The 23,303-nt window shown below is 33.9% G+C and overlaps 1 protein-coding gene across 1 annotated transcript in view; it reads left to right on the top strand.

Annotated features, from left to right (window-relative positions):
- The window catches only part of NGR-A3 (neuropeptide receptor A3), a 38,335-nt gene extending 23,199 nt beyond the window's left edge, over positions 1 to 15,136 (top strand). The window contains exons 3-7 of the mRNA XM_073086812.1: positions 4,614 to 4,772; positions 9,706 to 9,842; positions 10,989 to 11,091; positions 12,357 to 12,928; positions 14,993 to 15,136. Of these exons, the coding sequence (XP_072942913.1) occupies positions 4,614 to 4,772; positions 9,706 to 9,842; positions 10,989 to 11,091; positions 12,357 to 12,928; positions 14,993 to 15,014 (993 nt within the window). The 3' untranslated portion in view covers positions 15,015 to 15,136. The remainder of the gene's footprint in view (positions 1 to 4,613; positions 4,773 to 9,705; positions 9,843 to 10,988; positions 11,092 to 12,356; positions 12,929 to 14,992) is intronic.
- The last annotated feature ends 8,167 nt before the right edge of the window (positions 15,137 to 23,303 follow it).

Genomic DNA, 23,303 nt, shown 5'->3' on the forward strand with positions numbered 1-23,303 from the left:
TCACGTAGTTGTTTTATGAGTATAGACGTGGGCACGCAGAAGTGACGTGAGCCGTAAACCAGGCACGGATACAGCACAGGTTTCAAAAACTGTCATTAAATACAAGTGTCACCTTTGCACAACATCACGTTTGTATTTTGTTATTAGTAAACTTTATGTGAAAGGGGCTTAATATCTGTACCCTTACCCTGAGTTTTTACGTTTTGACAAATATGACTATTTTGGTATTTGTTTACGTATTTGCCCATACAAATTTCAATCAGCGCCCCTAGCGGATTGTATCAGAACTAACTATAGTTCTGACACTAGTCAGTAACGTAACATTAAATGTCTAAATTGACAAAATGGCGCTTAATTTGTCTCTCTTTTTTGCGAACATGTGAGGCAGACAAAAAGACTTGAGCACTTACTTATTGTTACGTTTACTCAGTCTAATGAAGCAAACGGAACAGAATAATGTATTGAGTAAACGTAACGTAAAATTGTGGGATGTTTTGAAACTCATGGTAAGTTTACTGAACGCCGATCGTGCCTCAACTCGCTTCTGTCCGACTTGCGCCTAACAGTATATTAAACGGCCTTGTCACAGCTGATGTTAATGTACCACTGCAGTCTAGTCGTAATTATTATCATCAGCGACTGCAGACATAGGCAAGAGACCATAATGAGAAGCTATAGACTAAGTCTAAGGCTAAGTCTGTTGATTAATGTGGCATTTTTGAGAATATCATGAAAATCTTGGATTTATAGGTTTTCTCGTGGTATTTTCCTTCATTTGTAAAGCTATTTAGCGTTAAGTCTTCCTTTTGTACCACATTTTTTTTAGTATGGTCATTAGAGAATAAATAAATTCAAATAAATAAAGCGAATATTTATAGCTTATGCTTGAAAAAATAAAGATGTGAGCCTGGGATTTAAACTCTGGATTCCTCAGTGTATTAGAATTTGACAAGCATCACACACACACCATGCCACCAGGTATTGCTTGCAAACTCTTAATTTCAAGTTAACTTCATAAATTTGTAATATTAGTAGGATTAGAAATACTAGACGTTAGTCGTCATACGAGTCAATTGGCACAGGACATAGTTAAATTGTATACTAGATAACTAAATCATAAACAAGAAAGCTTCAAAAACTTTAAGAAGAGTTCCTAATTTTGGTAACTATAACACAAAATAAACTATTGTTTCTCTAAAAATGTTCGTGCCAGACACTCAGATTGAATTTCTAAAGAAATGTGAAGGCGGCTTCAACTAACAAAGGTGGAGCCCAAATCAAAAGCATAATGGTAAGATGTGATTTACAAAGAAAGTCGTATGTGATTTTGTCATGCGAGATTTACGATATCTATTGCCACGTATGCTTTTAACTTTGATGTCATGTTTCTTTTATACCCTACGAGGCAGACGATGAAAAACTTAGGCAATGATCCACCATCCTGCGTATGTATGTGGTCGACCTCAGGTACGCCCCTAACCCTATCTAAGGTTGATTATATATGTCTATCAACAGTTGCCTTCGGATAGGCTCCTTTGCTACTTCTATTATATAACTCAAATGCGTCTTAATAACATTTTTTTAATTTATTCAATAAACAAGACTTAAAATAAAAACATAATTTAAAATCTGCCAAACTGTAGGGCAGTTTGTCGGCAGTACACATCTAGTTCTCGTGGTCCTCATTTACATTTAGATACATACTTTCATTTACTATTACACTGTAGCAAGTTTTACACACAATTACAATAATCTTACTCCAACAGAGACAGAAAGTTATGAAAGATATAAATACTCATATTACCCTACTGAGTTTGTTTGCTTCACACCTTAACTACACAGCCGATTTACATGAAATTTTCTACACACGTTGTCAGGGGTTCAAAAAAATGCACAGGGTAGTTTTTCCCGAGAAAATACCGTTACCGATAGCTAGATAACAGCTTATTTTTTATCCTGTAGAGCTTATGAACAATATTTTCAAATTATTGTATTGTCATCGACTTTTGACAGCGAGCGAAGCTGCGTGCAAAAGCTAGTTAGCAATAATTATTAAGATTCACATAACTTAATTATTGTAATCTTTTTGTTTTCGATCTATAATAATATTTTTAATGAATAAGTTGGTATAACATTTCCATATTACTTTAAGAAATTAGACATAAATGATCTTGGTGTCAAGAAGTTATTGCACCTATCTCTTTATTAAACGAAGCAAAAGAATATCAATTTCACAGATACCGTCCTCTTTACTTTAGTAAGTATTTCCTGCTTAATAAAACAAACTGCCTCGTAACCCATTTCTTAGACAAACGAAGTATAACTAACAAAGCAGGAACAAAAGGTCTATCATCTCCAAATATTAGACAGTCTTAACAAAATTAAAAGCAAATATATTTACTGTCAGAAATAGATTAAAATGTTCCGTTAATGAACCGTGAATAACAAGGCCGTCAATTGCGTCAATAACATCAATTAGGATCGTTTAATGGTTCCCCTAATGACAATTTTTCTCACAATATTTACAGTAGCCGCATTTTGGCCGGATAGGTTACGTCATAGCTTGTCGAGCTTATAAGAGTAACATATAAACGCATTCTACACTCACAGCCCCACACTAGGATTCCCTGTGTCATGGGTACTATGGACACACGCGCCACCCAGATACAACCACCCCCACACAGAAACACAAATCTAAATATATCATTTAGATATCTGTCTGGCCGGGGATCAAACCAGACACTGTTTGCGCGTGAGACCGGTAGTATCCGCTCCGCATACATCCGATAACTTTTGATAGAGTTGATAAATTTTAATTAAATAAATACTTAATGTTAATTCACGATACGTACTATGAATATATTATTAATGCGTTATTGTTGTTGTATAACATAACGTATTAGACTAATAATTTGTTTCAAAGTATCGGTATATTCATTTAAAATTTATATGACGTAGGACAAAATGACGTAGGAAAAATAAGTGGCAAATGATTATGTATGATGATAGCAATGATTATGATTATGTAATAGTCTCAATTACTTGACTGTGTAATTAACCTTGAACAAAGTTTCATAAATACATTACACATCTTGGGTACTATTAAGTGAATATAATAATAGGTATGGCATCTTCTATCGTTCTTAAGTCGCTCAATCAGACACTTAAACCTATGACACTATGTTTCGGTCACAAAAGTTATTGGGTTAATCAATTATTTTTCGCAGCTTGGCTGTTTCAGTAATCATTTGATAAGGAATATTTAGTAAAGAATATTATTAAAAAATAAACAAAAATCATGTTGCTTCACTTACCGCCAAAGGAATATATCGTGAGGAAACTTATGTACCTGGAGTTTTCCATCAAGTTCCCAATGATGTGTAAACTCTACTAATCGCATTTGGCCAATGAAGTGGATTAAAGCCTGAAATCGTCTTATTTTAGACATCCATGCTCAATGGATAATTTTATTTTTTTATAAACTGAAAGGGAAAAAATGACATCTTCACGTAACGACGACGTGAATAAAGAAGGCGAAGAAGACGCTTTCTTCACTCACAGCCCCTCAATAAGATTCCCCATAAGACATTTTCTACACCCACAGCCTCTCACTAAGTCGTGAGTACCATGGACACCCATATAGACAAATACAAAAACAACGAAACCCAGAATAGAAATCTAAATTAATCATTTAGTTCTCTGTCTGACCGAGAATAAAACCCGAAACGGCTTGCGCGTCAAATCGATGTGGTGACCGCGCCCCTACGCGGGCCGTAATGTATGAGGACATTTAAAATAGAAATTGAAGTAGAAAATCAGTTCCAAAATATAATGCGGCTTTTCATGATACAAATTGGTACCGACATACACTTTAATGTTTAAATTATAATGAGAATAATGTGGTGTTGTACGCACTCTCTAAATCTATCGACACTCCATTAAAAGTGTTGATGGAATAATTTATTTTATGAAGCAAAACTGATCTATTTTCGAAATTCGTTTACATTTTCTCAGTTACCTTACAAATCATAATTATAATATCGGGTTTGTCTATATCAATTACAGCGTCTAATTAAGATACCTGCTAGGTAGGGAAAATGGAAATATTGAAGACAGAATATATAAAATATCTGTTTTTTGCAACAAAATAACTTAGGAGAAAATATGGCAACAAAATCTTAATTTAATTGGACTTACGAAATCGCCGTTTAATCTTTAACTTTTAACGAGTCAAAAAATAAATTGTTACGTTTTTTATAAAGGATTTTCAGTATGTTTAACAAAAAAGAAATTTTAATTTGACCCATATATCCACATTATCCTTTATATTAAAAACTTTCATAATTAATTATTAACGAGAATATTTAATCTTCGTTTTTTATAAAAAAAAATGTATTTTATTCCTGAATCAAATTCAATTTAAGAAAAGCTTTTTAAATAATGTAGCCTAACCTAACCTCACTAATCGAATACCGATGCTTATAATACTAATAATTTAATGTTATGTTGTCGCTTCTATTGTTAGGTGTGCTCTACATAGTACTTCCACATAATAAATTAATATTTGCTTTAAAAACCTGATTCAACTGAACTAACGCCAATACTTATTTCAGGTGTGCTTCTTCGGAAGTCTTGCGAATGCGTTAAACGTGGCGGTGTTGACGCGGCGAGACCTGGCCGCGGCGCCAATCAACCGGTTGCTGAAGTGGTTAGCTGTTGCCGATGTCTTCGTTATGCTGGAGTATGTCCCCTTCGCCGTCTATAGATACCTGGTAAGTAACGTTGATGAGTTAATGAGTTGATAAGTTAGAATCCTTTCGATTTACTTCAAGTTTAAGAATTCTACCTGTTGAATGGACTATACAAGAAAATTTATGTCATTGCCTACACATTCGACCCATTTAGTTAATGTATGTCTCTGTAATGCGATAATTTTGTATTATGGGTAATAATCCATTTTTATGCAATGTACATGATGCATTTAAACTAAATATTTATAAATTATACATAAAAACATACATACAGGTTATGTTTAATTATGAAATTTAAATTGATTTTTATTTATTTCATTGTAATATACAATATATAAGAGCTCTTTAAAATATTACTGCCGCATAATTAATAATAAAAATAACAATGCCCCACCTTTAACTAAGGGTTTTGTTGAGCTGGGCCGACGGCAATAAAGGCTGTAGTGGTTTGACGCTGACTCGTCTTTATGCCGGAGCACGCCTTTTGTTCATAAGTACCTGGTTAGTGGTTGAGCAATGAAGGGGGATGAAATAAAAGGAATATATTTTTGAAACGTAGACTGACCTTACAAAATTTTACGCGGTATTGTTTTTGTACACAAATCATTAAATACGAATGTTGTATGTGTCGTGGTATATATCTTATATATAAAATCCTCGTGTCACAATGTCAGTTACCGTACTCCTCCGAAACGGCTTTACCGATATTCACCAAATTTTATATGCATGTTCAGTCGGTCTGAGAATCGGCTAAGTACTATCTATTTTTCATATCCCTAAGTAATAAGGGTTGTTCACCCTTAACATTTTTTTATTTATACGGCAACACAACGTTCGCCGGGTCACCTAGTCTTATATAAAAAAAAATGAAATTGCTGCCTGTGACTGCAAAAAGGTTGTGATTCGATTTTGGAAAAACCCATGGCTAGAACCCATGGAAAAACCATATTTCTACTTAGCAAGAACAATATAAGTCCTGGTTTATTCCTGTTTAAAGGGAAAAGTAGAAACATAGGTAGTATACAATTCATTCCAATTTATGTCTCAAGAGTAGTATTGCCTCTGGCCTATCTTGAAATTCAAGCTATTTAACGTGAACTATAGATACGCATGGGCACAGAGACCACTAACCATGAGGTGGTTCCGTATTAATTTTATTTCATAAAAAAATCTGTCATGTTTTAAACTGAGTGTCAGAATAAACTGACACAATTGCACGACTCATGATGCGAAGCATCAGAGAGTGCTTTATGATCGAAAAATTTTTTTCGCTTCATTTTGGCGGCTATTTTTATTATTATAGCCTTGATAGTTCACGGAATCAAGATATTTTGCATACTATTGTCGAGATAATTTAATGGAGATTAATTCCATACTTTTTAAAAATTGATTTACTGCAATAGAATTGGAAAAAAACACCAAAATAGGTCAAAAATTTTTCCTGTCCGTCATGTGTGAAACCTGAAAACACTGTAACTTGTGAAAAAATCCATCATTTGAGTTATTTTTTTTTTTTTAAATTCTAATCGACGATTGTAGGTCACTGAATGCGAATGATTAATTAATTCAGTGTCGTTTAATTGCAATTAATAAAAAACGAAAACTACAAATACAGTCTTGTAGTTTTCGTTCTATAGATATTATGTACATTTATTCCACCAGGGGCGCTTGTGCAGTACCTTCTTCCTACTACAGCTGTTTTTTCGGCAATTAATTTTGAACGACTTAAGTTTTTTTTTTTTTATATTTCATAATTAAATGAGCATTATGAGTCGTGCACTTTTGGATTTTCCAAACTTTTCTTCTCTTCCTAGAGATGTGTCAGAAAGCGTAAAAGCACACGTAAAAGGTAGACAATGCAAGAGGCTACGGCGTAGTATAGCGATTATCTAATGTAATCTAATATTAAATATATATAACTCAAAGGTGACTGACTGACATAGTGATCTATCAACGAACAGCCCAAACCACTGGACGGATCGGGCTGAAATTTGGCATGCAGGTAGATGTTATGACGTAGACATCCGCTAAGAAAGGACTTTGATCAATTCTACCCCCAAGGGGATAAAATAGGGGATGAAAGTTTGTATAAATCTTCTTAGTTAATAATATTAATTCGTAACGCGAGCGAAGCCGCCGGCAAAAGCTCGTAAAACTGTTAACACTTATAATATTACATTACACGTGTCAGTGTTCTACGTAAACACTTCTCGGTAAAATAATAATGATAAAAAGATAAAAATGACGGCGATCTAGATATTAAACCTGTAAGCACCTAAAGTTATGAGAAGCTTCTAGATAAAACTCATCGACTTGAAATTACTAGGAATTACAAAGACTTATTTTTCTAAACGAACTGTTTTATTTGCGGATTTTATGTCTTTTTAATCTGTACTCTGATAAGTTTAGCAGAAATGGCCATTTGTGACGTCATCGATTATCTTATCAACTTACAAAAGATAATGGGCCATGTTCAAGTTATGAATAGGAGAAGATAAGTGCTTAAGTGTTTATTAAAAAACAAGCTTTTGATATCAACTGTGCTAATACTGAATAAGTAATTGCACTTCAGAATAGTTTACGAGAAATATATTATTACTAGTTGTACAATATATTTCCAATGAGTTGTCATACCGTCCGCTAGGGGCGCTGATTGGAAATGTATGGGCAAATACGTAAACAAATACAAAAACAGTAATTTTTGTAAAAACGTAAAAACTCATACTAAGGGTACAGAGCGCGTTGCTACGTCACCAACTAAAATACATTTGAAAGTGGCGCCATCTGGCGAAAATTCGTGGTACCAATTCAGAAACCTTCGTGGGCTCTTGTGTAATTTTGCTAAAGATCATCACATGATCAAATACATAGTTAACGATTCTATAAAGAACATACAAACAAACATTTATTTTTATACCTATATAGATAGATAGATGTGTAAAATATAAAATGAAATTTATTTTGTTATTAAGTAGATTATATAATTTAAATTTTTTGGTCAACCATTTAATTGAATATTCGGATCTCTTTGAAGTTACAAGGACTTATCAATTATACAGGCCTTAATAAAACATCTAGAGAAAGTGCGTATTTGAAAGGTAAAGGAATAAATTAAATGTCTTCTCAAGAAGTAAGCAAATCGAATTTTAAAGTCCGATTTAATTTTTCTATATGGATAAAGGTATTTTAAGTTTATAATACGAATACAGTTGTATGCTATCGTCAACTTGTCATAATGGGGACTTCTGTATACTAATGGACGTATATGTTTTACATAACCTTTCGACTGATAACTACTTTAACGATTTTATATGCCGTGTATTTGTAAATTGTGGCTCTTTTGCTTGTTAATTTTTTCCTTTCCAGTGATGATATTACATAAAAATAATTATTTTATGTACCTTTGTGAAACAGTATTTGCACCAACATAAAGTAAATTACTTTAGTGATTGTACGCGTAGGCGGGGAGTTAACTAACCTAATTATTTTTATTATGTTTTCTGTTGTCTATTTTTCGTTGTCACACCCTTCCAAAGTGAATACGGCAACTCGAATACTGAGTGCTAAAACCCTCTAAGAAATTACCTAATCGTCATAACGATGGTGGTACCGGAGTCCAATCGCATAGGTAACATTAAAATGAAAATGTCTTGAATCATTTTTATTAAATGTGCAAAAAAACTTCAAAAATGTAAATCCTGAAATTAAATAAATTAAGATTAAGATTAGAACAAACGTCACAGATAACCAACATATAAATTCCTTTCTACGTTTCTACAGGCTGGAATCGAACCTAGAACCTTCTACTGCAGACAAGCAAAGCACTCTACCATTAAAATAATATACCCTCAAAACGATTGTTGAACATTAACATTATAATTTTTACATCCTAATGTAAGAAAAACAAAAAGTTTCTCGAGGTTATTATTCTTACGTTTTAAATGGAGCGTATGTCTGGTAGAGCTGGAAACAGTTGTTAATGTTCCCATGCTCTCTGATGTAGAGTTCTCCCTTACCAATTGCATTCATATAGAGTTCTTTTAGTTAAGAACTCCTGTGTTACACTGTAATGTATGCATTATCATTGCGACAATAGAAAAAATGTATTTGAAATGGCTTTATTGTGCTGTATTTAAGGCTAGCATTTAAGGTCTAGTGGTGTCAAATGATTTGGTGCCCTCACCAGACCATTTGACCATGCTTCGTATATTAGATTTTTCGAAGTTATATGCCCATACCCGACACCTACACTTATTAAGAGTAGTAAAAAAGGTCTCAAAGGGGTGTAAAGCTTCCTAATCGGCACTTGGCCAACATAGTCGAGTATGATCTAAAATCCGCATCTGACAGTAAAAATCTGCCCAGTACCCTTACCATGAGTTTTCAAAACATCCCACAATTTTACGTTACGTTTAATCAATCCATTATTCTATTCCATTTGCTTCAGTAGACTGAGTAAACGTAACAATAAGTAAGTGCTCAAGTGACGATGGCTCCCTCACATGTTCGCAAAAAGGAGAGACGAAAACATAAAGCGCCATTTTGTCAATTTAGACATTTAATGTTACGTTACTGACAATATAGTTCTGATACAATCCACTAGGGGCGCTGATTGGAAATTGTATGGGCAAATACGTAAACAACTACCAAAACAGTCATATTTGTCAAAACGTAAAAACTCATGGTAAGGGTACAGTACTGGTTGAACTTACTTACCTCTTTTATACAGGTGTTCATAACTGAATTCTGCACAATATTTCATTTCCTCTTAACTAATACATAATATTCGAATACTATACAGACCTTTAAACAGCAGTGCTATATAGTGTTATTATTCTTATACATCTACTGCAAATATTTGGAGTAAATTGCAATACATGTAGAGCATTGAACTTACCATCAGGCGCATTCGTCAGGTAATTTAAGATTTTAAGACAGAATATATTGTCCCCAGGTACTACCAGGACAAAAGGAGATGCCGTATAAATGGGCCGTCTACCTGCTGTTTCATATGCACTTCGCCCAAATCTTCCACACAGCCTCCATATGTCTCACGCTATCACTTGCTGTGTGGCGATATGTTGCTATAAAGTAAGTTCCAAAGTTGAATTTTACATTTTTACACTTTACAGGAGAGTAGAGCTTTACAGGGAAAAATTTGATAAGTCGGTAAGTAGCTCAGATGTAAAAGTAAAGGTGTAAGAATGTGTCCCGTTGATGACGTCACGCGTAACGGAAGTCGATGTATGTAGATTTTATGTATTATTGTATGTGTATTGTGTATTACATTTATATTTGTTTACTTATATTTTATTTTATATTTAGTAAGTAGGCTTTAAAAAGGGTATTGAGCGAACTTAATTTCCTAAATAATTGTACCAAATGTCATTAACAATAAAATATATGATATATGATACGATATTATCAACACGGAGTGAGTCACCAAAATCCGGTAACACACGGAGTTCTGTACCCTTACCATGAGTTTTCAAAACCTTCCACAATTTTACGTTACGTTTACTCAATCTGTTCCGTAGCATTACGAGTACCATGAGTTGGTATAGAAACGCCACTATAGAAATGGTAAATAGAAAACTATTGTCATTTTGCTAGTGAATAACATAACTACTATCGTTACGGTATTTCTTGACAACGTCTGTCAAATTAATGACTCATGGGACCGAATTTGTATGGCAATAGATCATAATGACATTCGCTAGCGATTTGATTTCGATAGGTTTTTTACGTATCGAGTTACGTCACTACGGATTTTAGTTCTACGAGTAATCACCAGAGGCGCTGTACAATTTTTCATACATTTATTTTACGCAGTCGCTAGCGAGTAATACTTTTGTAAACTCATGGTAGTCCTACCGTTTGCTTCAGTAGACTGACTAAACGTAAAAATAAGTAAGTGCTCAAGTGTTTCTGTCTGCTTCACATGTTCGCAAAAAAGAGAAACAAAACATAAAGCGCCATTTTGTCAATTTAGACATTTTATATTACGTTACTGACACTATAGTTCTGATACAATCCGCTAGAGGCGCTGATTGGAAATCGTATGGGCAAATACGTAAACAAATACCAAAACAGTCATATTTGTCGAAACGTAAAAACTCATGGTAAGGGTACAGTATTCTAAAGCTTTCAGTCTGTTTTTCCCCTATCCTGTAAAAACACGACGACTGTTCTTCTATCCTAATGGCGTATATTAATATAATTTAAATTTGTCTACAGATATTCAGACATGAATCATGTGTTATGCACCGAGAGGCGATGTAGTACCGCTATACTGAGCAGCTTCTTCCTACCGCCTATACTGTGTATACCCACTTTCATGGTAAGTATTTATTTTTACCAAATTTTTATTTCACCCAACTTTACATTTATAAAAAAAAATTAAAAAGATATACAATGTATGTACCATGGTATAGTCCGCGCCAAACTGCTAGTACGCTCTGAAGTTGTTGCGAGCAGGTGTAGTCATACAATTTTCTATGGTGACGCGATTCATTTCTATATTCACTGGGGACTAGCAGTTTTACGCGGACTATACGAGTACAATGCATGGAAACATCAATTAGAATTATTTTTCACTAGAGATTTCCGAGGAAGCTAACTATAGTTGTTTGTCAAATTTACCAAACCACTGCTTGATTTTACATTTATTTGATTAGCTTTATACAAACGGATTTTATATAGATATATAAACAAAACTGTTTTTATATAGATCGATGCAACCTTTGACGAATGAGAGCTAAAAATATGCTAACGGTGTAGATATAGTATTTTTATTGCACACCTCGCCCACTCAGCTTTGGTGAAAAAGGTCAATGGGAAATGAAGCTTCCCTATCTATCTTATCTACCTAGCTATCTACTTTAAGAAATACCTAATATTCAAGAAGTAAAGCAGAGGATGTCATAAAGAAAAGAAAATGAAATCAATTAGAAATAGAAGCTATCACAAAATCTACATAAGTTGTAAATGTAGAAGTAAATATTTCGATATATAAATATAATGTTCTGAAATATTACTATTCTTCATATAATTCATTCGTTTAACAATACATTATGAGTAACCTTACCCCAGGCGTTTACTTTGTTAGCCGCGTTTTACCCTTTAACAGTTTGTAACCGATTCACCGTTTTTAAAAGCAATTTAATGCTCAAACAATGGGGTAACTGTAGCCAATGCAGACAATCTTTCCCCTTGATTAAACACGCGCCGACCTCAATTTATTCTTTTCTAAAGAAAATGTTTTTGTTGAATATACCGTCAAGAATTTTTACCCTCTTAGACTAAATGACTTCGAGTCGTGGATAAAGGAACACTTTTTATACGACCCCACACACAGGAGACAGGCCATTTCCGAAATGACCCCTAAAGCTTAATTTTCCGTGAAAGTAATTGTGGAATTAGGGACTAATCTCCTAATCTCGCATGAAATAGATTTTCACTTGATCTTGTTGCGTAAAGCAAAGAATTACGAGGCGAAAAGGACTATATAAAATTTTATTCGGGTTAGCTCTCATAAAACGTAATGCCCGAATCCTTGTTAATTTGTGGCTTAGTTTATAAATAGAATGCGATTATTATCAACAGGTATTCGACATCCACACGGCAGTTGTTTTAGAGCCGAATGGCCCAATGATCCTATATCACGTGGATTCAGACGAGGAAGGTCAATTGTACCAAATAAACTTCTGGGTACACGGTGTCGTAATAAAGTTACTGCCCTGCTTTATACTCACGGTCATAAGTTTGTGGCTGATAAGGGAGGTGTACAGCGCGAATGAGCACCAGAAGAAAATCCGTGTGTATAACGCATGTCCTACGAGTGATATGACAGTGAAGCGTCAATGTAAAGGAGACAAAAGGATGAATCGTACGACGAAAATGCTTGTAGCAGTCTTATTGTTGTTTCTTGTGACGGAGCTGCCTCAAGGGATTCTCGGCCTTTTGAGTGGATTACTTGGCCGATGTTTCTTCAAGCGTTGCTACGATTTGTTCGGAGAACTGATGGATGCTCTGGCTCTGCTGAACGGGGCAATCAACTTCGTGCTATACTGCTCGATGTCCCGCCAGTTCCGGATGACCTTCCGGCAAATGATGTGGAGGTCTCGCCTCCATCGGTGGCCCCCACCGGCACCTTCGCATTCCGATGGTTTGAACACGTATGTATCGCTTTTATTTTCTCTTATATAATAGAAATAGGCATGTTTATATGTAGTTTGTATACAAAATGCTTCAGGCCACTAGATCTACAAACTCATTTTGTTGCATAATCCGTAGGTGTTGGTGAATTACGATCGAGTTGGTAGTTTAAAAGTTATTTGACCATTTGGCAACCTTTTTGTAAGACGAAAGTCATTCTCATTTATTTTATTTGCAGTTCCATGAGTACAAATACATATATTTTGTTACAAATTATTCACAGACTTGCTGAAAAATATATATTGCCAGCCGACGTTTGATAGTGTTATATTTCCATTTTCTTTTTAACAACAACGAAAGTCTGATAAGAAACAAAGAGAAAAAGAAAGACTATTTAATCCTAGTAATTTGTATTAACATCTACTTGAAACTGTTTATGGACACAAAACTTTTGAATTAAAAACAATTAATTAACTTATACAAGGGGGTGTAATTCGTCCCTGTTTTCAGAATTCTATTAAAATACTCAAGTCATTGGGCAAATACTTTAAAGAAAATTAATTTTGGGGACAACATGACAAGTTGTTTATCGGAAAGGGAAAGTCTTGGACAAATTCCCAGAATTAAAGAAATGAGAGCTTTTGTGTACAACTTTCTTGGAAAGCTCCGGTTGAAATTAATTTTGTGATCTTTTTGATTAATTATAATGGTTTGCCTATACCTATGCAAATTGTTAATTTTAACTTGTTTAATTAAAGTTATAAGTAATTCAGTGAATCGGCCGAGTTTAACGAAAAATATAATTAAATATTACTTTGGGTCTTAACTTATCTTCATCATCATCATCGACCCATTACTGTCTCACTACTGGGCACGGGCCGCGCTGGCCAAGTACGAATTGGTAAAGTTCACATACCTCTACTTTTTTTTAAGATTTCGCAAGTATACAAGTTTCCTCGATGTTTTTCCTTCGCCGTTTAAGCAAGTGATAATTAATTACTAATACGCACATAACTATGAAAAATAAGTGACCTGGGATTTGAACCTCGGACCCCACGATCAAGAGGCGAAGTTTCTTAACCACTAAGCTATCACTGCGTTACAATAACCTTAAAAGGGATGAATTGTTTATATGAAAATGAACATATTCTTATATATTTCACAGACAAAGTAAAGCCAACGACAAAACTTAGTTATATCATTTGAATGCTCTCATTACATTAGGTTTCAATTTGATTCAATTATATTGGACCCAATTCGTAGGAACGTAATTTCGAATACATTTTATCTGAAATTGAATTTCGTTTATATTATTGCCCTATAGTTCAAGGTACTTATTAATTATGTGCCGAGTCGGCCATTTTTGGTATTCAAGTACTTTAGTACTCATATAAAAAAGAATAGAATCAGTACTCGAGTCCAGAGTATTCATAATGTACTCGAGTTAGCACGAAGTACTCGAGTACTTTGTAACACCACAGTCCAATAGAACGAAGAGCAAAAAAAAGGGGCACTCACTAAATAACCACCTTCTTTTAGAAGTCGGTTAACAAAATAAAATGGTTGTTACTTGCACAATTTGCCTATATAAGGTACATAAGACTAGAGTCAGTGTACGAGTACCGTCAGTATTCGAGTATCACTAGTCCTCGAGTATCACTTATTAGTACTCGAGTATGCGAGTTTATGTTAGTACCTACTCAAGTACTGACTCGAGTCGACCTGACTCGGCACATCTCTATACTTATGAGACAACTTTCTTTGTGTACTACATAGGAAATTTTGATGATTTCCAGGTTTGAGCTACAATCTAATTGAATAATATTTCGAACATTTTACAAAAGCCTTATTTTATAACGTTTACTCGCAATATGATAATTTTATGCAAATATTGACCTAGATTCATGAATCATTGCAATGAAATTGAAATGATTTTATAATACTTTTATCGGTTAAATTTAACACAGGGCATCACCTCCACACCTATTTCTTCGTAATAACAGCGTTAAGTGCTGCTGTGTTTGCATGTTCGTATGTTACTTTTATTTACATTATCATTAAACTAAAAATATTTTCTATTGCAGTGTAAAGACATCGATTCCGTGAAAACGAGGCGTACAAGAGAAACACGCGACCATAATGCAGCACTTCGTGTAAACCGTGGTATGTTACATAACCATGTGCTGATCATGTACATGTGGTTTACGTGTTAAAATAAGTAATTAAAAGTAAATTATGTCCGTAAATAGGTTAAGAAAATATTCACGAATATTTCACTATTTTGTTTTAAAAATTCTATTTTATTTTTAAATCGATTGTAAAACTTCACTAAATTAATGTGTTTTATGTTGTAAAATTACATATTCGAAAGTATTACATTGTGGTGTAATTAATTTTTAAACAACACTTAAAATTTATGAGTTATGTATTTTTAGCTTGCTTTTACATATTGTAAGTAAACGTGATTGTAAAACTAGTCGTTGTTTAAAATAAAGGTGCCATGTATTTGTAAATATCGCTAAATAATCTATCATTTTGTATGTTCTAATTTGACCTTTGTTTATAAAAGTACAGCTATCTAACAGAGACATGAAAGCAAACATAATTCTTATACTTATGAAGATATAATTTTTAATTTTCTCGTTTTTTTAAAAAATGTGGTGACCAAAACTGAGAGATTATTAAATGATGAGAAAATAATAAAACCATTGCGGACACATACTATTCAAATATTCCTGTAAGAAAAACAGCCAAACTGATTACTGACTGATCGAATGTTACAAAAGTACATACTTATATTGACAAATAGGTCAAATGTTTGATACTTTTTCTTTCTTAAACATTCGTCACCCACTGGTGAGTGTAGGTCTCTTCTAATGCACGCCACTTTTTTTGATTTTGGGCTTGAGTTGTCCAAGCTTTACCCGCTAATTTTGCTATGTCGTCCAGTCCTAGGCCTCCACTCCAGAACTCTTCTTCCCCATCTTTTATCTTGGCATCTGCTGTATATTCCGCCCACCTCTATTTTCTTTGTGCAACTGCCCTGGCTATATTTGTAAGCCGTGTCTTTTTTCGGATTTATTCCTTTCTGATGCGGTATCGGTATAATTTTTGATACAATAGTTTTTAATTCCATGATTTCGTATTATTGTGCTATAACCTACCAATTAATGTTTTCATTAAATAAGTTATTTTAACAAATCAGATCCGAAACATTAATGTATCAACGACGTTGTATGATTTTTCTAAACGCTTCCCAAATACAAAATAAATTTTATAGCAGCACATTTTCTGAAATCATTGTAGTATTTTGAGAAAGCTATAAAAGTGTAATAAATAGCCCAATCTTCCTGCTCAATAATTTCGGTTTATTGCTTTTGTAATTACGTCAACGGACGAAAAGCCGACTTAATTTCGTTTTTAACACCGTTGTTTCTTAAAAATATATCACACAATATTTATTAAAGGTATAAATTAAGTGCGTTGATTAAAAATACTGTTATTTGTATTCTGAAGCCGTAAGCCTCTTAAAATAAATAAATGTTTCGAATATTTCACTCGAGGATTATGTTTCATGTGTTGATAATTATTATTGCTATTTGTAGTGCAACGTGATTTATATTTAAAGGCTTACAACAACCACATAAGGTAATAATATATTGAATTTTTTGAAGAATTGGTAAAATATAATATAAGTATTTACTTGTGGATTGGTAATGCTTTCCGTGGTCAAATCCATTTTAATTTTAAATTAGACTAAAATAGTTCGTTAAATAATTCACGTTACACCAACATTCCACACATTTTCATTGTCATGGAAATTCCATGTCTTACAGTTCTACACATTCTGGCCAAAAATACTTTTGATTAGTACAACCGCTATGTAAATAATATTATTTTATATGGAATGTTATTCAGGCACTTCGAGGTACATAATTATGTATCCTCCACGCCCCGAGAAATAGGTTCCGCTTCGATGAACAGTTGCCAACCCAAGCTGTAATAGTGGGATTACATATTATTAGAACGACAGGTAATTTAGTATTCAGGTTAAGGTGCCTTTCCACCTTGAGATGTATGAGATAGCTAAGCTATAGATGAGTGTCAAAAGCACATACCAAATAAGATTTATTTGTTCAGCTTAGTTCACCTCTGGTAGCTAAGGTATGTTTTATAGTTTTATGGAGAAGGATGCTAGCTAAGGAATGGAGCTATGGATGCGAGCTAAGGATCGTGACCCGTGTCGCTAAGTATCTTTATAGCAAATTTTATTCGAGTAGCTCAGCTCAGATTCGTACACCGGTTATCCGAGCTATCGCTCATTTCTGGTCGAAAGCTTTCCTTAGCTCTCTTGTACCGAAAAACATACTGTTTTTGTACAAGCTTTCCTGATTTGTCGCATGATGGGTTTATACGGAAGCCATCGTGTTAAACAAACAAACGACAAAGCGAAAAAGTTTCAATGAGGAATGTTTGTAAGTTTTTTGCTTCTTCACATACACCATATTTATATTTTGTTGAGTATAAGTGCCTAATTTGTGACTGAAAAGCAAATATGATTAATAAAAGGAACAAAATTATTAATAAATTCGTTGCTTCAAATACAGAATTAGTGAGATAGAAGATTAGTAAATATTTTAGCGGCACATTTGAATGTAAAAGATAAAACTATATCAAACTTTCTTAGGTAAATAACCACAAAGAAATTTAAATGTTACCTACTATTATAAAAGATGTTTTGAATTAAGCATTTTAGCATAATTAATAATTAAACTGTAAATTAATTCTCTTTTAATAGATTGAAGATAGGAGTAATTAGACTCGCTGTAAAAATCGCTGGTGACTTTTAAAGATTTCTTAATGTAATAAATTATATGCTTCAATGCCAAATTTTGGATAAAATTTGAATAATTCATTTATGCACAATAGTAACAAAATTAGCAACGAAATTGTTCACTTATTTTTAATCACAATAGATTATCATTAGTTTGAGATATTTTCATATATTTTTATTAAATAAACAACAATATTTATAATAACAATGCTATTATGCTCTCCGTGTTGTAACACATACCAACATGACACGCAATTTGTATAGGGTTCAATCCCCGGTCAGACATCTGGCAGTGACAACACGAGGAATCCTGTGTTTACATTTTTTATATATAAAACTTAAGAGACTTTTACGTATAACTTTATGACATTATAATTTTAAAAAGTGCTAAGCAAATTTAAGAATGACAACTAATCCTTTGTTAAAAGTAGCAAAAACATCGCCAGTTTCTATCGTGCTGTGTTGAAATCGAGAGAACAAACTACCCCATTATTTGTAGCTAGAGAATTGTGCCATAAAGTTCCACAATCATGATGCTTTGTCGTGAAGAACACAGCTCTCGGGAATTTATCGTGTATGCTTTTTACAGTTTTCCGATGTGAAACTGATTGTAAAAGATATTCTCATATTCTTTGATCGTATCTGTATGAAAGCGATTTTGTATGGAAAATATCCGATTTGTTATAAGTCAACACCAAAGATGTGAAAATGCTGCTTTAATTTTAAGGTTCACACAATTAATTTTATTTTAGAATTAGATGTAAGGTTATATTATGGAATGTAAAATATATTATTTAGATATTGCTGACTCTTTAGGAATTATATGTTGTATTTATTATGTATTTTTAAGAATCACATCAGTACCTACCGAAATAAATAAACAATGTACATGAAAAGCTCCAGCTTTATTTAGTGTATTTTTAAGTTTACAGTGTAATTTATTATAAAAAAATCAAAGAATTTATTACCGAAGTGCAGAATACATACATCGAATGCACAAACAGCAAAATAAGTTATTGTAATATGTACCGATAATTTCATGCATCATTTAATAATATTTTATTCATTGAAAACATGACAGTTATTGACGAATTAATTATTTTAACGAATAATTTTTTATAGGTAGATATTGTTATATAGGTACTTATTGTTTTATTTTTTTAGAAATAGTTTTTTTATGTTTCCTTATAATATATCTAAAAAATACGTGTAAATAGTAATGAAATAAAATGTATATATTTACATGGAATCATATAATATAAACTAAAGAACAAAAGTATAGTTAATAGAGCGTAATTAAATCTGTAAGTCGTTTAGTGACAATGATTACACTCGATAAATATGTTCTTCTATAAGTATACCAATAAGATTAATCTGTGCTAAAACGAGATAGGTTTCTCTTGTACGAAGTTCCATCATATCGAATAGGATAGTGATTTGTTGTTGACACGAAGGCAAGAGTTTGCTCAGAAAATGTCCTAAATGTATGTTATAACCCTTACGGGTTTTGTACATATCGAATGTTTTAATATAAAGTAAGGATAAATATTAATTGATATGCATTTTATCATTTGTAACATGTTATATGAATGTTTTAAATAATATATTGAATAAAAGTATTAAAACACGTTTATTGTTTATATTGATCTTATAGGTTACTATATAGGTTTCTTTGAGGTGAGTGATTTGAAAATGGTAGAAACCGTTGTGGTTTGATTTCGGTGACACCACTGCCATTCATATTTCTGCCTAATAACAGCAGTGTTAGGCGCTGCTGTGTTCACTTTGAAGCGTATGGTAAGTGAGGCAGTGGTAAGTGAGGTTATGTAAGGCATTTGGACTTAGTGCTCAGGAGTGCAAAGCAGTGATAGCCTAGTGGTTAAGAAACTCGGCCTCTTGATCGAAGGCTCCGAGGTTCAAATCCCAGGCACGCACATCTGATTTTTCAAAGTTATGTGCGTATTAGAAATCGATGATACTTGCTTAAACGGTGAAGGAAAACATCGTGAGGAAACCTACTTCCCTTGGAAAAAAAAAATTCAAAGGTATGTGAAGTATACTAAAACGCACTTGGCCAGCGCGGTGGACTATGGCCTAACCCTTCTCAATCTGAGAGGAGACCCACGCCCAGCAGTGGGACAGTAATGGATTGATGATGCTCTGGGGTAGCAATACACCTGTAGCTAATATGAGGAAATCAATAATCGCAAGCAACATATAACCACATCTAATCGCAACTGGGCTTGGTTACAGATGTCCTTAGGCAGCATTAACAACTTATTATCGAGTAAACTGTATACTTGTTAATGTTTTAATATTATAAAAAAGTAATTGCAATCCTTGCACAAAACGTTACTATTATTTGTCTTCAAGGATATATCCGGCACGTTAATTATCGTGGTATTCTTGACTCTACTGCGATTACAAAAACGTCGCGCAAATTGTTTCCTTTTTACTAATTAGAGAGATAATTACTTGGTTAATTTAATTAGATTCGTGAAATTATTATTAAATGCTTAGTTAATTTATAATAAGCTTTAGCTGAAAATTTAGCTGCAATTAGTATAACTAGAAACAGGCCTTGATTGTTCCAAATTTATTCAAATAAATAATAGTAAAACCTTTTCGCTGAATAGTTGCATAGTGTAGAAAAATCTTAAAAATTTACTTCACTTATTTTTACCCCAATATGAAGCAAAAAACCTATGCATGGATGCGGCTACTACGGGGGCATATGTAAAGATCGGAATACGCTGCGATATGTCGTAAAATAATTTGTCATCCGTAAACCATACATTATTTGCATCAGCGTATCATATATCATCGTTAGTTTCTTCCTGCTGATTTCAATATTTTATTGCAAATGGTTTGCTTTAACGCTACTGTTGTCTTGCTTCAAATGGCCTGATTTCTCTTTTTATAAGATTCAAGTAGAATTTTTTTTTTTTTTTTATAATATAAGAGTATCAGACGAGCATGCAGTCCACGTGATGGTAAGTGGCTACTGCCGCCCATGGACATCTGTAATCAACCCCAGATAGGATTCGATATTCCTACTTGAGGTCGGCCACAGATGCGCCGCTACTCCTGAGGACTAAGCTGGAACGCCTCGGAAAAGTCTGTCGCCCTTACCACACCCTTCAAACCGGAACACAGCAGCGCCTAACACTGCTGTTATTAGGCAAATGAAATGAAATGAAATGAAAATAGTTTATTTCTCTCACAAAAAGGTCTTATGTTAAATTGCATGATTACAACATATGAATATTTTAAACCTTACGTAGTGAGAGACTGGTGCCTATTGTAGGTAAAAAATACCTGAATTACAGGTCACCAGTGCCCTCCCGCGGAAGACTAAATAATAAACATTTGTGTGAATGCAAGTAGACGTGTGTGTATAAGTGCATATGTGTGTGTACGTGTACATGTAAGTGTGTGAGTGTATGAATGGGTGTATGATGGGTGTGATGGGTATGTTTACATATGTGGTAGAATGTGTGTGCGGGTGTGTGTCGGTTTTTGTGCATTTAACAGTGCATGTATGGATGGATTTTACATTAGAGTACGTGAATTAAGCGTAAGGAATAAGAAATTATGAGATAAATGAAAGTCTCTTGCTAATAGGAGAAAGAAGATCACATTAAATTATGGTATGTAGAAGATTTTCAGTTTCTTGGTAGGAGAGAGTTTTTAAGTAACTAGTAACGATTTTTTTACATTTATTAGAATTTTGTGGGTAAAAATTGAGTTTTGAATTTAGACGATTGTATAGAAAGGGGCCAAGATAACAAAAGAAGTTGCGGGATCGGCTAGTGTGGAATAATTTAGTAGGTGCAACGTCTCCTTTTCTGCGTTTGAATCTTACTAAATCTGGGTCATATACCAGCTGGGAATGCTGTCTGAGTATGGTATTAAGGATAAAGATTTGACGAACTGTTAGCAAATCCCATTTCTTATAAAGCTCGATAGTAGGATAACGGTACGGAAGTCCTGCACCGACTTTCAATATATCTATATTAATACATTTTATTACAAGGTACTGTACGTTAACGCTAATAAAATAAGGTATAATTAATTACGTTAACGCTAATAAAATGGTGTATTACCATAATTTCTATTTACAGGAAACAGTATTAATTATTTTATTTAAAACTGCAACGTTGCATCGCAATGCCGTTGCTACGGGATCTAAGATTTTTTTATATATTTGAGCCTAACGATAAAGACATGCTACCTGATGGAAAGTAGTTAATGTCGCCTATGAACATTTGCAACACCAGAGGACTCGCCAATGCATCGCCTACTTTAATAGATCAACCTAGGATGTCCCTATTTCTAACGTGTAGCAGTTATTGATTTCAGTTAAAGTTTGAGCATGCGGGCTAACTTACACAACAGGACACAGTTTTAGTCCTCAGGAGTGACAACGGTGTCCGGCTTCAGGTAAAATCATATCCTATATGGAGCTGGAAACACTAGCTGGATTTCCACAAGCGGCAGTGACCACCGGGTGGACGGCACAAATGTATTAATTTTTAAGGTGGTAGAACCCTTTGTGGTTCGACTCCGGCGGCACCACCGCCACACCTATTTCTACCTAATAACAGCAGTGTTAGGCACTGCTGTGTTCCGGTTTGAAGGGTGTGGTAAGGGAGACAGACTTTTCCGAGGCGTTCCAGCTTAGTCCTCAGGGGTAGCGGCGCATCTGTGGCCGACCTCAGGTAGGAATATCTAATCCTATCTGGGTTCATTACAGATGTCCATGGGCGGCAGTAGCCACTTACCATCAGGTGGACTGCATGCTCGTCTGCTACACGCGTTTGAGTGCCCTTCACAGCTATTTTGAACGTTCGATGCAGAAACTGAATACCAAAAACGTAATACAGAATTAATATAGACGCTAAAAACCACAAAAACATATCTGCGATATAGTAGTCGGTCATTCATGCACGATGACGCGTGTGGTCGCTTTGTGGTTTTGATTTATTCAGAATCATGGCTTCCCTAGTACGTACATATCTAGCTGTAGTGTATCTATTTAGGGATTGTATTTGTGACTCGAATCCATGTAGAAATTATATTGTAACGATCGTTAACTGTTTTCATAAAAAATGCCAATATAACAACATTAATACATAAATCAAAATAGTTTCGTAATAAAATCCTATCACTGAAACAAAATAATACTTTTGCGCGCACAAACGTTTGTGATACGTGAATCCCTGTACCTACTATTCATTTGGATGTATCAATAGAAATACGTAATTGAGTACATAAAAGCCTAAATTATCCCAGGGATTATTTGGTTGGACGAACAGTATCAATGTTTCGCCTAAAAGGAATCTTAAACAGGATGATTGAATATTTTTATTGCTCTGTTTGCCTTTAAATTGTTTATCGACTTTTTATTATTATAGGTTACAAATTCTCCATTATTTCTAACGAAAAATGATAATTCTAAAATCAGCGGAACTTCCGACAAACTTTCCACGCCTTAAGCAAATTCCCAATGGATGAATATTTTACAAAAACTATGAAATAAGCGTTTTATTTTTGCTACG

The sequence above is a fragment of the Epargyreus clarus genome, unplaced genomic scaffold, assembly GCF_041222505.1.
Source record: "Epargyreus clarus isolate Ecla_fem2 unplaced genomic scaffold, WU_Ecla_fem_2.2 ptg000024l, whole genome shotgun sequence".
NCBI classification, from domain to species: domain Eukaryota; kingdom Metazoa; phylum Arthropoda; class Insecta; order Lepidoptera; family Hesperiidae; genus Epargyreus; species Epargyreus clarus.